Here is a 17,676-nt window from a genome sequence, read left to right as displayed (position 1 = left end):
GAATTGGAGTCAACATGGGCCGGCATCCGTGTGGAACACGTTTGACACCTTATAAAGTAAACTCGATATTAGGATGGTGTTCCTAATGTTTGGCATACTCAGTTTATAGTAGGCCAGCGCTTCGGAGATAGTACTCTTTAGCTGCAGGCTTACCATCTCTCTCTTTCTTTCACTCACTCTCTCACTCTTTCAGTCTTTCTCTCTCTCACTCTTTCATTCTTTTCTCTCTCCATCGTTTCTCTCCATCTTTCTCTTTCTTTCTTTCTTTCGCTCCCTCCCTCTCTCACTTTCTTTCTTTCTTTCGTTCTCTTTCTCTCTCTTTGATCTCTCTCTCTCTCTCTCTCTCTCTCTCTCTCTCTCCCAGGGACGGCTCTGTTTGTGTTAGTTTGTGTTCTTGGATTTTTGTCTCTAACGAGTTTGAGTGGTCTCCTCCTTCGCTGTCTCTCAGTGTCTGCCCCAGTATGCTAACGTCATTATCCTTTCTCTCCCTCTCCCTACCCCCTCTCTATGTCTCTCTCTCTTTCGGTCTCTCTCTCTCTCAGGCTGTGCCTTCCTTACCTACTGTGCCAGAGAGTCGGCCCTGAAAGCTCAGAATGCTCTTCATGAGCAGAAGACCCTGCCAGGGGTAAGTTTACCACCACACTGTCATACTGTACTTTATGGCCCCTCAAGCACCTTAAAATGCACCCAGACAAATAAATGACTCCGGCACCCATAAAGATCACACACAGCTAGGCATACACACGCAACGCACACACCTTGCCACACAAATGTGTTTGCATTCAAAGGTGCCACACAATGTCTTTACTGTTGACATACTGTACACACAACAACACACCACCCTCTTTTCCCATTTGTTCTCCCTCTTTCTCCCCCTCCCTCGCCTTTTCATTCTCCCTCTGACAGTCACACAAACCCACGGGGAGAAACCACATAGCATCACATCAGAGCAGGCCTATTTATAGTTGCAGTGTGTGTGTATGTGTGTGTTCTGTGGTAGGGCCAACAATATACTGTAAATATACATACAGTATATCTAACGTGTCTAACAACATTATGTTCGTACATACAGAAGAAAGGAAGCACTTGAGTACATGAGGAATACAAGGTGCATTTAAAGCAGGTGCTTCCACACAGGTGGAACATCCCATCATGCTTAGGGTCATGTATAAAAATACCCCGTTGCCCATTATTTTGGCGACCATGGTTAGAAAAAGAGACCTCAGTGACTTTGAAACAGTGGTCTCAAAGGAGCAAATGGGGGTTTAAAGTGTGTGTGTGTGTGTGTGTGTGTGTGTGTGTGTGTGTGTGTGTGTGTGTGTGTGTGTGTGTGTGTGTGTGTGTGTGTGTGTGTGTGTGTGTGTGTGTGTGTGTGTGTGTGTGTGTGTGTGTGTGTGTGTGTGTGTGTGTGTCAGCACCGGCTAAGTAATAGTAGTGGACCCAATCCTCCCTGGCAAAGAGCAGAGGCTGGTATAGATTGATATTGGCCCGACTGTGAGAATCCTCCATTAGTACATTCTGGACAGAGTTTGCCACTGAGCACTGATCTGACTGAGACCTGCTTGCGATTAAAATAGCAAAACAGATCCAAATGAAAGGGTCAGATGTAACATTACCTTGCACAGTACTAAACAGTATTAAATGCAATTGATTGATTGCTTTTATTTGCCAGTAAAAAAAACTAAATCTATACCGCAGTACATACATTTTAAGTCACTTGTTACACCTACGACCAGCCCAGATGTCTGCTCTATGGTCAAGTCGTGTTGTATATTCATGGTCTACGATATTGCAAAGGATCAGACATCTGAGCTGACCAGTGTTTTGATCTTCCAAACAAGGCCTTTCCCAGAGTTCCATTTGTTCATTCCCCCCTCATTTGCCTCCAATGCAAAATGTGAAAAACTCTGTTCCAATGACTTTGAAACAGTGGTCTCAAAGGAGCAAATGGGGGTTTAAAGTGTGTGTGTGTGTGTGTGTGTGTGTGTGTGTGTGTGTGTGTGTGTGTGTGTGTGTGTGTGTGTGTGTGTGTGTGTGTGTGTGTGTGTGTGTGTGTGTGTGTGTGTGTGTGTGTGTGTGTGTGTGTGTGTGTGTGTGTGTGTGTGTGTGTGTGTCAGTCACCAGATTACAACCCAATTGAACACTTATGAGAGATTCTGGAGCGGCGCCTGAGACAGCGTTTTTTACCACTATGGACAAACACCAAATTATTGAATACTTTAAGTTGGTGTTTCCTTTATTTTGGCAGTTACCTGTATACCATACTGTATGTACAATATGATTGCAAGCAACAACTCCTACACTATCTGGATCCAATGTATACTTTAATATATTATTTTATTTTTTAACCCAGCACTATGTTGCAGGGCTTTAACATTGTGTATCTGTGCCATATGTGTGTGTCTGTGTGTGTGTGTGTGTGTGTGTGTGCGTTGAGTTTTGATGCGTCTCTGTCAGGGCTCGCTTGGTTGGGCCTGTTCGTTTTTTAATGACGCCTCCAGGGAGGTTGACAGTCGCCATGTTGAGCAGAAAGCCTTTGATGTGAGTGATTATGACATCATAGATGTGCAGTGCGGAAGAGAGGAGTCGTGCGCTGCCTCTGCCGCTGTGGATCCTTCTCTCTCTCTCTGCTTTCATCCCCCCGAGCAGGAATGGCGCAGTCACACACCAAAAAAAGAAGATACATTTAATATTTGGCCAAAACAAAAATGTGATTTTCTGTCCACAATGAAGATTTTGCCTTATTGAGCGTTGTTGTATGTACAGTACGTGGTACGACATCTATGTTATCAGTAAAGGGCCCTTTATTAATCTAGCGATCCATACTTTTTGAAAGCTTTATGGTGACTAGAGCAGTCCCTGTAGCCTGTGTAAATGTTGCGAGGAGGCGGCAGTGGCGGCGGCAGTGGCGTCATCGTGGTAATCTTGAGGAACCCACAGCAAATTAATTTAATTGAAGTCACTACCCATCACCGTCGTTTAATAAGAAATGCTAATTAGCCAATCCCAGATCGGGCCGCCGGTGATTGCTTAGGTTTGTCGACTCATTGTGAATGCTAAGTAAACAAGTATAATTCTCCAGGACAGTTCTGGTATGAGCAGCCAACCTTAAAGAAGCAGAGGAGTCTGGGAGACGCGGTCTTTGAAGCATTACAGAGGTGAAGACAGAGAAACACAACAAATGAGTTGATTAGGGAAAGAGCAGGGACTTGGCGGAGAGATGAGTAAAAGGCAGTAGGACGTTTTTATCCGCACTTTGCTTCTTTTCTTCTCTTCTCTTTTCAACCTACTATCGCCCCTCCCCCCACCACCATTTTCACTTCACTTGGCATCTTTCTTCTCAAAGTTGTTCCCTCGTGTTGGAAAGTATTGAAAAGCAGTGTTGTGCCTAGCTCAGCCGATGCCCAGGTGACGCCTAAACTGAGAGGATTTTGGATTCCATAGTGAACATACCCTGAAGGTGCTCCTAAAGGCACTAGGAATTGACATGATACAAGCACCTTGAAATGACTTATTGATATACCTGTTGCAGGGATACTTAAATCGGGAGCTTGAGCCCAATTCCACTGCTGATGTTCCTTCTTGGCGTTTACTTGGGGACTGAATTTGAGCCGGGGGACCCTGCGAGTGCACTTAACTATCAAGTAAACATGAAAATCAGAAGTGTAACTGAGATTGAGCTCCAGATGGGATGTATCCCTGACCTACTGGGATATCTTAAAGTGATAGTTCCCCTTTTAGAAGATGTATTTTATTTTCAAATGATTTTCGACTTCACTAGCGTGTTGACATTTTCTCCAAAGCATTTCAAAATGTTTAGCTGGTTATCTAGCAACATTCAGAATCTCATGGCTGGAATTGTTGGACGACGTAGCAATGCTATTGGAAATGGACCAGGCCTTTGTGTGGAATCAACTATGGTATATAGTAAACTACTAATTTGTATTTTAGTAGGATATGATAATTGTTTGTTTTTATGTATCATAGTCACTAGTGATTGACATTGATTAGAGTAGACTGTGTACTTGTGTACACTACATGACCAAAGGTATGTGGACACCTGCTCGTCGAACATCTCATTCCAAAATCATCGTCATTAATATGGAGTTTGGTCCCCCCTTTGCTGCTATAACAGCCTCCGCTCTTCTGGGAAGAATTTCTACCAGATGTTGGAACATTGCTGAGGGGACTTGCTTCCATTCAGTCATAAGAGCATTAGTGAAGCCAGGCAGTGACGTTGGACGATTAGGCCTGGCTCGCAGTCGGCGGTCTAATTAATCTCAAAAGTGTTATTATTACCGTTATTCCTCATCCACCAAACTTTACAGTTTGCTTTGGGGCAGGTAGCATTCTCCTGGCAACCGCCAAACCCAGATTCTTCCATCAGACTTCCAGATGGTGAAGTGACCAATGGCGGCAAGCTTTACAGCACTCCAGCCGACGCTTGGCATTGCGCACGGTCATCTTAGGCTTTTGTGCAGCTGCTCGGCCATGGAAACCCATTTCATGAAGCTGAACGAAAAATGATTGTGCTGACCTTGCTTCCAGAGGCAGTTTGGAACTCGGCAGTGAGTGTCGCACCTGAGGACAGGCGATTTTTACCCTCGATTTTTACGCTCTACAGCACTCGCCGGTCCTGTTCTGTGAGCTTGTGTGGCCTACCACTTCGCGGCTGAGCCGTTGTTGCTCCTAGACGTTTCCACTTCACAATAACAGAACTTACAGTTGACTGGGGCACCTCTAGCAGGGCAGAAATTTGAGGAACTGACCTGTTGGAATTAACGTATTATTATAATATATTTTATTTATTTAACTAAGACAAGTCGGTTAAGAACACATTCGTATTTACAATGACGGCCTACACCTGCCAAACTTGGACGATGCTGGGCCAATTGTGTGACGCCCTATGGGACTCCCAGTCACAGCCGGTTGCGATACAGCCTTGAATCAAAACCAGAGTGTCTGTATTGACACCTCTAGCCCTGAGATGCAGGTCCCTTAGACCGCTGCGCCACTCAGGAGCACCCTATGACGGTACCACGTTGAAAGTCACTGAGCTCTTCAGTAAGGCCATTCTACTGCCAATGTTTGTCTTTGGAGATTGCATGGCTGTGTGCTCGATTTTATACACCTGTCAGCAACAGTTGTGGCTGAAATAGCCGGATCCACTCATTGTGTCCACATACTTTTGTATAGATAGTGTACTACTTCAGGATTTCACAGGTGCTGGCACATTATTAGGTTGCTCTTCCATTATAGTTATATTTAACAGAAATCCATTAAAGTTCCTTTTACAGAGAAGAACTTAACCAGAGGTCAAACCAATGCCAGACAAAAACTAAACATAACAAATGTTGCATTAGTTTATTCAAAGTGTGCGTCTATAACATGATTCACCGGGGAGGTTTAAGACAGGTATAAAATGGGACCTGTCTCAAATGTGTGCCTTTGGATGCCATATTTATGATCCTCTCGTGTTTCAGACTCATACAACAGCATGATGCATCAGAAAGCATCTATTGATTTTGGCACAAGGCCTCCCTAGCAGGGGGTGAGGGAGAAGGAGGAGAGGGGACACGACTAGCCGGCACAGTGTGTGTACACACCTACGCGCAAATACTCGCTCAAACTCATTAACACACATTCTCACACAAGACATACTATTACACTTGTGTAAAGCCGTGAGCATTAAACACACATACAGACACACAGACTACACACACACACAGAGACACACAGACACAGACACACACATACATATACAGACACACACACCCAGACACACACACACACACACACACACACACACACACACACACACACACACACACACACACACACACACACACACACACACACACACACACACACACACACACACACACACACACACACACACACACACACACACACACACACACACACACACACACACACACAGAGACACACACAGAGACACAAAGACACAGTATTATAAATTGTATTTTCATGTTTAAGGACTTGGAGGATTAGTCCAAAAGAAGAAGAATCAAATCAAATTAAAAGTGAGAGACAAATAGACATAGATCTTTCTCATACCCACATAAAACACACTTCATACATATGCATGTCTTTCTGTCACTCTCACACCCACCATCACATCTGCACACTCTTACAAACGCATTCTCCTCCACACTGAATAAGCAGCGTAACACACACACACAGAAATGTAGTGCCGACCGACTCACACTGTAATAGCGCAAAGTCAGATGAGAAAACATAGAAGCTTGTGAATCAATGAGTCATTTCAGAGCGTGTTCAAATACACACACAGCCCAGCACCGTTCTGCCATCCCTCTTTTCCTCCCTCCCTCCCTGCCTTCCTTCCCTCCCTCCCTCACTCTTTCCCTCCCTGACACCCGTTGCAACATGGGGACAAGAAAACAGATGAAAAGGAAAGGTGGAAAGGGAGCTGGGTGATAGAGGGAGGAATAGAGAGGGATGGATAGAGAGAGAGAGAGAGAGAGAGAGAGAGAGAGAGAGAGAGAGAGAGAGAGAGAGAGAGAGAGAGAGAGAGAGAGAGAGAGAGAGAGAGAGAGGGAGAGAGAGAGAGAGAGAGAGAGAGAGAGAGAGAGAGAGAGAGAGAGAGAGAGAGAGAGAGAGAGAGAGAGAGAGAGAGAGAGAGAGGAGAGAGGGGAGAGAGAGAGAGAGAGAGAGGGAGAGAGAGAGAGAGAGAGAGAGAGAGAGAGAGAGAGAGAGAGAGAGAGAGAGAGAGAGAGAGAGAGAGAGAGAGAGAGAGAGAGAGAGAGAGAGAGAGAGAGAGAGAGAGAGAGAGAGAGAGAGAGAGAGAGAGAGAGAGAGAGAGAGAGAGAGAGAGAGAGAGAGAGAGAGAGAGAGAGAGAGAGAGAGAGAGGGAGAGAGAGAGAGAGAGAGAGAGAGAGAGAGAGAGAGAGAGAGAGAGAGAGAGAGAGAGAGAGAGAGAGAGAGAGAGAGAGAGGGGGTGAGAGAGGGTGAGAGAGGAGGTGTAGGCAAGGTGTCTCCATACCACTGATTTGTGTCTGTTTCTTTTTTTCTCGAGGAGAGATAATGACTGGGTCCAAAAATCCATGGCATTGATTGGCTACATGACCCACTTTCATGGCAGCTTTTCTCAATAAGCCGCCTCATTGGTCAATAACTGCCTGGCTCTCTGGGTGAGGTTGGGGTTTTATGAGTGTGGCTGGGAGGAGAGAAGGTGGGACAAAGGTGGAGTGCACGTCTGAGCCATGTATGCATCCTAAATGGCGCCCTATTCCCTATTTGGTGCACTACTTTTGACCAGAGCCCCATCTATTTATTCCCTATGAAGTGCATAGGGCTCTCGTCAAAAGTAGTGCACTTTATGCGGAATAGGGTGCCATTTGGTGAAGGAGCCCATGTCTCAACTGTTGAAGCTGTGCGTTAGCGTTTTTCATCATGTATCGTGTTCTGGGGGCAGTTCTGCAGAGTGGTCACTAGCAAGCACAATCACAAAGTCCTTAAATCTGATTTTAAACTGAACCATAACCTTAACCCTAACCACACTGCTAACCCTAATGGCTAACCCTAACCTTAAATTAAGACATAAAAAAGCTCCTTTTTGTTTTCATACATTTTTACAATAGAGCCGATTTTGACTTTGCAGCTGGCCTATCTAAGGAGATATCGCTCAGTTCTGCCTCCAGGACAAGACTCAATAAATATCAACCTGCGTTTAAGCTTCCTGTCCTCATCTTCTCACTTGACAGAACTTAAATTTGAATAGTAACGTATTGCATTGATAAAAACGTTTTCCACTAGGTCCAAAAGAGCTTTCATAACCTTGTTAAGGGGAGAAACTCACCTCATCCACCATCACCAATGAGTAGCAACCACCTGGGTCAAGGATAGGTATCCATACAGCCCATAGCCGTAATACTTAGTTTTATCCAGGGGAAGCATTGGTCCTAAAGCTTATTTCCGGTGCCTGTGTGGTACGTGGTGCAACAGCTGGCCAGTTGTGGACAGACGTGATAATGACAACACAGGGAGCGGAGGCGGAACAGTATCAGCCAGGCCGTGGCTCGGCAGCTTTTAATAATTGATGGTGGCCTAGGCCCCGGATTGGGCAGTAATTGCATTACAGGTCACTTCTCAATAGCAATTTGTGAAAGTTGCGGTGATGCGTGCCGGGTGGCGATCAATAGGGGCTGTCCAGACTCTCTCTCTACTGTATGCAGGCAGGCAGACCTTTTAAAAAAAAATCTAATAATGTTGTTTTTATATGTACTGTATGTAATATTCAGCTGCTAGCACAATATGACACATGGTATTTTTCAATTCATACATTTCATAGTGGGTTATAATCACTATTCTAAAGTAGAACAGTTTCCTGTTTCTTCAGGAGGAATGTGGGCTTGTTCATCAATGTACATTAACCTGTGATTTAATTGACAGCCCTCAGTTATCATCTACTGCACTGCTGAGGCAGTGATGGGTCATTCACCCTCCATGGACCGTTCTCATACCAAACCTTCTACGTTTTGGTATTTGGTATTTTATTAGGATCCCCATTAGCTGTTGCAAAAGCAGCAGCTACTCTTCACGGGGTCCACACAAAACATGAAACATGACATAATGCAGAACATCAATAGACAAGAACAGCTCAAGGACAGAACTACATACATTTTTAAAAAGGCACACGTAGCCTACATACCAATGCATACACACAAACTCTCTTTTGTTGTGACTGTTAAAGATGCATCTCCTTCAGACTGTCCAGCTTGTCTCACATCTGCACGATGTAGGCAGCGATGCTGTTTGGCGCTGCCTTATCAGCCTCCCAGTTAGCCTTAAGCATGTTCAGGCGTCCTCTGACTTGCCTACCTAACAGACACAAACAATTTCAACAGAACTGGTCATTCCATTACATGTTGTCGTTGTTTAACCAAAACACAACTGATCATTCGATGATTATCTTTTACTTGGTACACTGCGTTTGCTATACTACCGATCACACGATGTGTTGCTGTGATACTCTCAAGACCTATTATGTCATGGGAATAACAAGGTAACTCAGGCTCTCATTTTGCCATCTCTTGAGTGTCCCAATTTCACATCTCCCATGGGTGAAAGGAAACTGTCATATGTAGTTTACTTTGCCCTCTCCCTGGTGAAAAGAGTAAGTAAATGTTTTACTTTCTCTAGGTGCACTTACTTCCTTCTCTCTCTCTCTTTGGCTCTTCTGTGTCATACTGTACATGTGGCAATTGCTTTTTTTTCGGACTCTCTTTTCCGTTGCCTTAGAGAAAGCGATGAATTCCGCCCTCTCTCTTGCTCCCCCTCGCTCTCTCTTTTTCTGTCTCTCTCGCTACAATATCCCTTTTGCCCTCCCTCTCTTTGTCACACACTATCGCTGTGTCATCCTTGTTCTCTTTCCTTCCTGCTGCATCTGTCTCTCTCTCTCTCTCTCTCTCTCTCTCTCTCTCTCTCTGCGTTGGCAGGGGAGGAGAGGTGAGTAGAGGAGACAGTGGATTTTTCATGCTCTAGATACAGTGTGTGTGGGATGGAGTCATCGAGGGAAGCAAGGACAGGAGGGGGGCAGAGGGTCCAATTGAGCATTTTTGTGTGTGTGTGTGTGTGCGCGTGCATGTGTGCCTGCGTGTTCACTTGCTTGTATGTGTGGGAATGTTTAGTCAAGCTGATGTCAAAGACATTTCCTCACCTCTCATCTCTCTTTCTTTATCTCTTTCTACATATATCTCTGTCTTTCCCTTTCTCACTTGGGCCTCATTTTCTCTGCATTGCCTTTCTATTGTGCTCTGACTTTTGCTCTGTCTGTACTGTCTGCTTGCTCACCTCTTGCATGTGATTCCTGGGGTGTGACGCTGTTGAAAAGTCACCAAAGAGGTAAATTATGATGGGCCATCCATCACTGTTTATGGACTCTATGCCGCTGTGGAGAGTGTCTTTCTTCACTCTGCTGTAACACCCAGAACGTTCTGTCCTTTCCTATAACCTGGCTGGCGGTTCTGTGTGTGCTTTTGCAGACTGCCAGACTGCGTTCAATGAGCCTTTGGTATACTATGCCCTGATACTGTATTCCACTGCTGTGAGCAGTGTGTGAGAGAGAGAGAGAGAGAGAGAGAGAGAGAGAGAGAGAGAGAGAGAGAGAGAGAGAGAGAGAGAGAGAGAGAGAGAGAGAGAGAGAGAGAGAGAGAGAGAGAACCCGTGAAGAACAAACACCATTGTAAATACAACCCATATTTATGTTTATTTATTTTCCCTTTTCTATTTTAGCCATTTGCACATTGTTACAACACTGTATATATACGTAAGATGACATTTGTAATGTCTTTATTATTTTGGAACTTCTGTGAGTGTAATGTATACTGTTCCTTTTTATTGTTTATTTCACTTTTGTACAGTGGTTCCTCCTTTATAAGTTGCGAGCTTACACCGCGGGACCTAGAGGTACCCAGTGTCACGGATTCATTGCTCCAGACCACCACAAGGGGGAGGTAGAGCACTCATTATGCATTTGGGTTCGAAGGTTTTTATTTCACCAATCATATGTCAAGTGGTTCCAATGACGAATATGATGCGAGACACCCGACCCCGGTGACTTTCTTCAGTAAAGATGGCTGAAAAACATTTAAGTAATTATAACGTCATAAGGAGTCAAGCAAAACATTTACAATTGAGAGGAATATGTTAGTTAATGTAGAGACAAATGACCGTGCATATTCTTTTGTCATAAAGTTCATTTACGAAAACAGCTAGTTAGCAAGTTTTTTTTCAGTCATATCCAATACCAGGTGTATCAAACTACATTATTTGAATGATGCTGTGTCTGCATGTATGTGTTACAATTATACACGTGTTTACCACTCCTGCTCCTGGGACATTAATGATTACACATTGTAACGATGCAATAGACTAGAAACATGATTTAAGTAAAGGCTGATGTGTAATTCATATATAGAGAATAAAAAAACTGTACATCCTGCCAGCACTAAAAACACTTTATCAATTGGAATCTTTAACATGTGGAAAGTAGTATTATTAGGTTTTCACAAGCGTAGCAGGATGGGCTATTAGCTGAACAATAGACTATTCAACCATTACTAAAGAATTTTATAATTGCCGAGCTAGGTGTGAACCCCCCCCCAAAACCCTTAATTCCCAAGTCTCTAAGCAGTCTGGTTGTAGATGTTGCCACAAAACCTCTGCAGCACACCTCCACTGGTCGGACTTCTGTGTTCCAGCCAAGATGCCGTGCTTCGGCAGCTAGATCAGCATAGTGCAGATGTTTTCGCTCATAAGCCTCATCTACTGAGTCCTCCCAGGGTACTGTGAGCTCAATGATGAAGACCTTATTGAGCGAACGGGACCAGAGCACCATGTCAGGTCTTAGGGTGTTGGTTGCGCTCTCCCGAGGAAACACAAGTTGCCGGCCAATGTCAGGTAGCATTTTTCAGTCGTGGGCCAAGTGAGCTGGTCTCGCTCTAATGGTGTAGAGCCGCTCTTCGGTGGTTTAGCTCCTTGGCGGACAAAGTTTGTCCGTAAGGAGTGTGCAGCTGCTGTGAGTGGTAGGGAGTTGGTGGCAGCTCGCTTGTCCTCCAGGGCGGACGCAAGGTTTTTAAGGACTTGGTTGTGACGCCAGGTGTAGCATCCTTGGGGGAGGCTTGTTTTACACCCTGTGTGAATGTGCCTGAGGTTGGCTGGCATGGAACAGAGGGCACAGTCCGGATCTTCACCATACCATTGGTGAAGATTAACTGGTGTTGGAAGGACGTCATATGTTGCTCTGATGGAAAAGCTCAACCGCCTCGCTTCCATGGCCCACAGATACTTCCAGCTGATCTTCCTCTTCTCCACACTGTCCCATCGAGTCCACTGTCCCATTTGCTATCTAACTGGGAGTCTCTTGAGTGAAAACATCCAAAGCTCATCAAAGTTAAACGATTTAATTGGATTATATTCTGATTTTCGTGACCAGGTTGCCTGCTGCTAGCTAGTCATAATGCTATGTTAGGCTATCGATAAACTTACACAAATGTTTGTCTTGCTTTGGCTGTAAAATCTGAGATGATAGGGTGATTAACAAAAGGCTAAGCTGTGTTTCAATATATTTCACTTGGGATTTCATGAATAGGAATATTTTCGAGTAATATTTATGTCCGTTGCATTATGCTAATTAGTGTCAGTTGATGATTACGCTCCCGAACCCGGGATACAGGTCTGTGAGAGCCAGAAATCTTGCTTGTTTGTAGGTGACCAAATACTTATTTTCCACCATAATTTGCAAATAAATTCATTAAAAATCTTGGCCTGCTCTCCCTTATGTAAGGAATTAGTCACTTTCCCATGTTTACTACAGTATGTATTGTAGACTGCTCAGTAGCCTAATAAACAAATAAACACATTTAATTAATAAAATAAAAATACTCTTTTAAAAGGAGGATGTTGATTTAGTTATGGATCCATAACGAATTACTATGGGAATAAATATCACTGATTTAATTGGAACAAAGTTGTCTAATGCAAACAATTTAGAATCCTCCAATCCTGTATCCTTCTCCCGGCCATCACGCTGTACAGCGCCATATTTTCCATTCCATCCTAAAGGAAACTCAAAGGGTTTCATTTTTCATTTTTCTCTGTATAGAAACACCATAATATTAATGAAATTAATTAAGCCAAATTTCTTAAAATCAATCCCATATACCATGTTATTATAAAAAATGTTTTAAATTCTCTGGTAATGCAAATACGGAATACTATCAAATGCTTCTCAAAGATGCCCTTTGGTGTTCAAAATAGCAATAACTTGCATTAACAGAAAAAATGGCTGACAAATAGATAACGTGCCACAGAATGCTGCAGCAGCCCGCAAGGAGAATGATGCAACTTTTAAAGGAGGAACCATTGTATATTATCTACTTCACTTGCTTTGGCAATGTTAACATATGTTTCCCATGCCAATAAAACCCCATGAATTGAATTGAATTGGAGAGAGAGAGAGAGAGAGAGAGAGAGAGAAGAGAGAGAGAGAGAGAGAGAGAGAGAGAGAGAGAGAGAGAGAGAGAGAGAGAGAGAGAGAGTCTGCAAGCTTGTGTATTATATGTCTGCAAATTGCATAAATATTTCGATACTTTTTGGTGAAAACAATTGTGTTTATTAGTGCTGTAACATTATTTACTCTACTATATTCTTTTTAGCTAGCTTCCTTACCATCAATAATCTTTTTACCTTTTATTTATTTACTATGTCTTTTTTTCTCTCTTTCTCTCACACCCCTCCCACTGGAAGGCCCGCTCACGCTTCTTTGTGCCACCTTTCTACATGGAAGAACAATCGCTCTTTTCTATCCTCGCTTCTCCTCTCTTCTCCGACACACTCTCAGATTCAAAGAGAATCTTGCTGTCCGAGCCAAATTCACCACAAACTGTTAGATTTTTGTTCCCTCCCCATCCCATCCCTCTCTCTCTCTCTTTATTCTGTGTTTTTCCTCAGTGTACATGTTTGGTAAAGTGCTTTGACATGTACTGGGTGAGCGCATCAGCAGAATCTGAGATACAGTCGTAGGTAGTCAAGACAGTATTGGGAAAAGAGAGAGACACAGGAATTAGCTTTGGGAGGCATTTTAAGCAAACAATGTTAGGATTCTGAGAAGTAAGTAGTTAATTATTAAGCAAATGTGTAATTCTAAGATTTCTTTAAGAGAAGGCTTGAGCTTTTGGAACGACATACAGGTTATTGCCAAAATAATGGAAACAGATGAGTAAATGAGGTATATAAAGTGTATTAAAAGCAGGTGCTTCCACACAACTGTGGTTCTTGAGTTAATGAAGAGATTAACATCCCATCATGCTTAGGGTCAAAATGCTGGGCAGGTCATTATTTTGGCTACCATGGCAATGCCTACATAAGATGACAATGACCCCATGCACAGGGCAGGAGCGGTCAGTGAATGGTTTGATGAGCATAACATTCTATGTAAATCATATGCCATGGCTGTCTTATTCACCAGATCTCAACCCAATTAAACACTTAATGGGAAAATCTGGAGCGGTGCCTGAAACATAATTTTCCATCACCATCAACAAAACACAAAATGATGGAATTTCTAATGAATGGTGTCGCATCCCTCCGATAGAGTTCCAGACACTTCTAAAATACATGCCCAACGCCCTATTAACCTCTTGATGCTAGGGGGCACTATTTTTGGAAAAATAACATTCCCAAAGTAAACTGCCTATTTCTCAGGACCAGATGCTAGAATATGCATATGATTGACAGCGTAGGATAGAAAACACTCTAAAGTTTCAGAAACTGTAAAAATATTGTCTGTGAGTATAACAGAACTGATATTGCAGGTGAAATCCTGAGAAAAATCCAATCAGGAAGTGACCCTTATTTTGAAACCCCTGTCTTTCTATGCATCCCTATTGCCCATTGAAAGGGATATCAACCAGATTCCTTTTTCTACGTCTTCCCTAAGGTGTCTAAAGCCTTTAGACATAGTTTCACGCCTTTATGTTGAAGAATGAGCGTAAACGAACACATTGCGTAAGTGGCCAGCTGATGGCTCTCAGAGTGATTCTTGCGTAAAAGAGAGAAGTAGCCATTCTTCCTCCCGGCCCTACTGAAAAACCAACTGTCCCGGTTGATATATTATTTTCACCTACCCATCATGGATCCGGGAGCGTTGTCATCAACTGACATGAATTAGCATAACGTAACGGACATAAATATTACTAGAAAATATTAATATTCATGAAATCACAAGTGAAATATATTGAAACACAGCTTAGCCTTTTGTTAATCACCCTGTCATCTCAGATTTTGAAAACATGCTTTACAGCCAAAGCAAGACAAGCATTTGTGTAAGTTTATCGATAGCCTAGCATAGCATTATGCCTAGCTAGCAGCAGGCAACCTGGTCACGAAAATCAGAAAAGCAATCAACTTAAATAATTTATCTTTGATGAGCTTCGAATGTTTTCACTCACAAGACTCCCAGTTAGATAGCAAATGTTCCTTTTTTCCAAAAATATTATTTTTGCAGCCAAAATAACTCTTCTTCACGTTTGGCTGAGAATTCGACCGGAAATTGCGGTCACGACAACGCCGAAAAAATATTCCAAATTAGCTCCATAATATCTACAGAAACATTGCAAACGTTGTTTATAATCAATCCTCAAGGTGTTTTTCAAATATCTATTCGATAATATATCAACAGAGACAGGTGGCTTCTTAGTAGGAAAGAGAGAAACAATGTCCGCATTTGTCTCTTACGCACAAAACACTCTGAGAGACTCCAGCTGACCACTGACGCAATGTTGACGTTCAGGCTCATTTTTCAAAATCAAAGCCTGAAACTTTTATTGTTACACTAGACACATTAGGGAAGCCATAGAAAAGGGAATCTGGTTGATATCTCATTCACTGCTCAATAGGGACGAATAGGAACGCAGAGCTTTCTCAGGCTTTCGCCTGCAATATCAGTTCTGTTATACTCACAGACAATATTTTTACAGTTTTGGAAACTCTAGAGTGTTTTCTATCCTAAGCTGTCAATTGTATGCATATTCTAGCATCTTGTCCTGACAAAATAGCCCGTTTACTTTGGAAACGTTATTTTTCCAAAAATGAAAAGAGTGCCCCCTAGATTCAACAGGTTAAGAAAAAAATTCTTATTTTCAATGATGGCCTAGGAACAGTGGGTTAATGCTCATTCTGCATTACAGAGGCAGAGGAAAAACATGAACAAAGGATCCAAAAACACCCAAATACATCCTTTTAGAAATGGCAACGTTCTCAGTATAGTGATGCAGGGCTTTTATGAAATGGTGTCATTCCAAGCTTTATCCGCAACGTAAATATTCCATTTTTTTGCGACAATGTAGCCCACGATACTTTTCCATGTGTGCATGCGGCGACACGGAGAAGTATCACTCGAGTCCAAAATAAAGATGAAAAAAGTGAATTTGTTGGTTAAGTTGCCATAGAGTAAAGACACTGTCCTATAGGTTTGCCTGAGTCTTGCTGAAGCATGGGGTGTGAAACCATTCAGAGATAGCTTTTCCTTCACGTTAGCAAAGAGCAAATTACGCTGTCTAGAATTGAGCTAGATTGACTGATCAGGTATGTTAGGCTGTCATATCCACCGCCAGAGGATCAGATCCCCCTGTGTATATTCAGTTCAGGAAGGGGTTTCCCAGGGTTCAAATCACCCTGACTTTTGAACTAACCTTTGACTCACACATTGGCATGTTCTCACCACGTTCTTCAAACAGCTTCTTCCTTCCTATAGTCAATGAATAGAGCTTTGATCTGAGAAGACTGTATAGATAAAAGCCTTCTTGAGGAAGAGAATGGAGGAAGGCAGCATCATGAGAGTTTTGGAACAGGCTCTCATGGGGAGCGAAGGGAAGACACCCCTGGCCTCAGCAGTAGGCACACGTCAGAGACGCATTTATTAGCTTCCCGAAGTTTGGCGAGACGCAGTACCAGCCCAGCCACAGCATCCTTTATGAATGTCACACTGTGAGAGGAAAATTATTACGTTGCAAAGGAGACAGGCCGTTGGAACAGGAGGGGGGGGGAAAGAAAAATCACTTTGATGGATTACACTCCTTGTAGGACAACCTTGTAACGTTTTTGGACATTCCCCCAACTCTCCCAGAACCTCAGTTATTGTGACGATTCCACCTTTTATTCTTCTTCTTCCTTCCTTTTGTCATCTCTGACGTGTTGGCTGGGAAGATTGCAAAGGCTCTGATACCTAATGATACATCTCTGAGAAACTAATTACTACAAGTGATTAAGAGGGGAGACTTGGTCCTTACCACACATGGTGTCTTTGGGGGCTTCCTAATTGCCTTTTGCCTAATAAATGATGGCCGAAGATGCATGGACCCGCGGTTCTTAATGGAGTCTCAGGCTACGCCCCAGATGGCACCCTGTTCCCTACGTAGTGCACTACTTTTGACCAGAGCACTGTGGGCCCTGGTTGAAAGTAGTGCACTACAATATTTAGCGATTAGGATGATATTTGGGACACAGCCTTAGTGTTGCCGTGGCATAGAGGGATGACTCCATGGTGACGGGCGCTCCAGAACACACAGATGGCGCCGCTTGTTCACGGCGAGCCGCCTGTTGTTGATCGACGCGTTAAGGGCACCTGCAAAATTAGACCGACAAATGAATTTGCACCGGCTGCATAATAGAATATTACAGTTTTTGAACAGTGGCTATGTTAGTATGTGTTAGCTGTAGTTGTTCAAGGCTCATTTTGAATTAAAGACATTGGAGGAAGGCAAGTTAGAGTTAGTTTTCAGTATTTATTGTTAAAGGTAGACTCAGCAATGTGGGCACTGTTTACTGTGTTGCTACTGTTCCAGATATCACGCAAATCAGTAAAAGGACAGTTGGGGTGTTTTACACCAAAGTGGATTGATTGCATTTACGGTATGAAGCTAATTTCACTGTGTCAAGTTCTTTACATTCCATGAGGGTATCTCATCTCATTCATCACTATTGTGTAGCTAGCACAAAACAGTGAGGTCCTGTTAACACACTCCTGGGAAAGGATGTGCTTAACCTTCCTTATAAACTATGCAGGGGATTAGATAGAGCAGATAGATCATCCCCAAACATATGAGCTTCATGTGGCCCTGGTTGAAGGTGCCT

General features: G+C 43.2%; 1 protein-coding gene across 11 annotated transcripts in view; it reads left to right on the top strand.

The window, feature by feature from the left end:
- Positions 1-17,676, top strand: part of LOC124004301 (CUGBP Elav-like family member 4) — a 119,034-nt gene that overhangs the window by 41,425 nt on the left and 59,933 nt on the right. For all 11 annotated transcript variants that reach the window (XM_046313112.1, XM_046313107.1, XM_046313113.1 and 8 more), the window contains exon 2: positions 543-625. In XM_046313112.1, the coding sequence (XP_046169068.1) occupies positions 543-625 (83 nt within the window). The remainder of the gene's footprint in view (positions 1-542; positions 626-17,676) is intronic.

Source organism: Oncorhynchus gorbuscha, linkage group LG18 (assembly GCF_021184085.1).
Source record: "Oncorhynchus gorbuscha isolate QuinsamMale2020 ecotype Even-year linkage group LG18, OgorEven_v1.0, whole genome shotgun sequence".
Classification (NCBI taxonomy): domain Eukaryota; kingdom Metazoa; phylum Chordata; class Actinopteri; order Salmoniformes; family Salmonidae; genus Oncorhynchus; species Oncorhynchus gorbuscha.
Note: the sequence above shows the minus strand (reverse complement) of the source record. Positions and strands in the feature narration are given on the sequence as shown.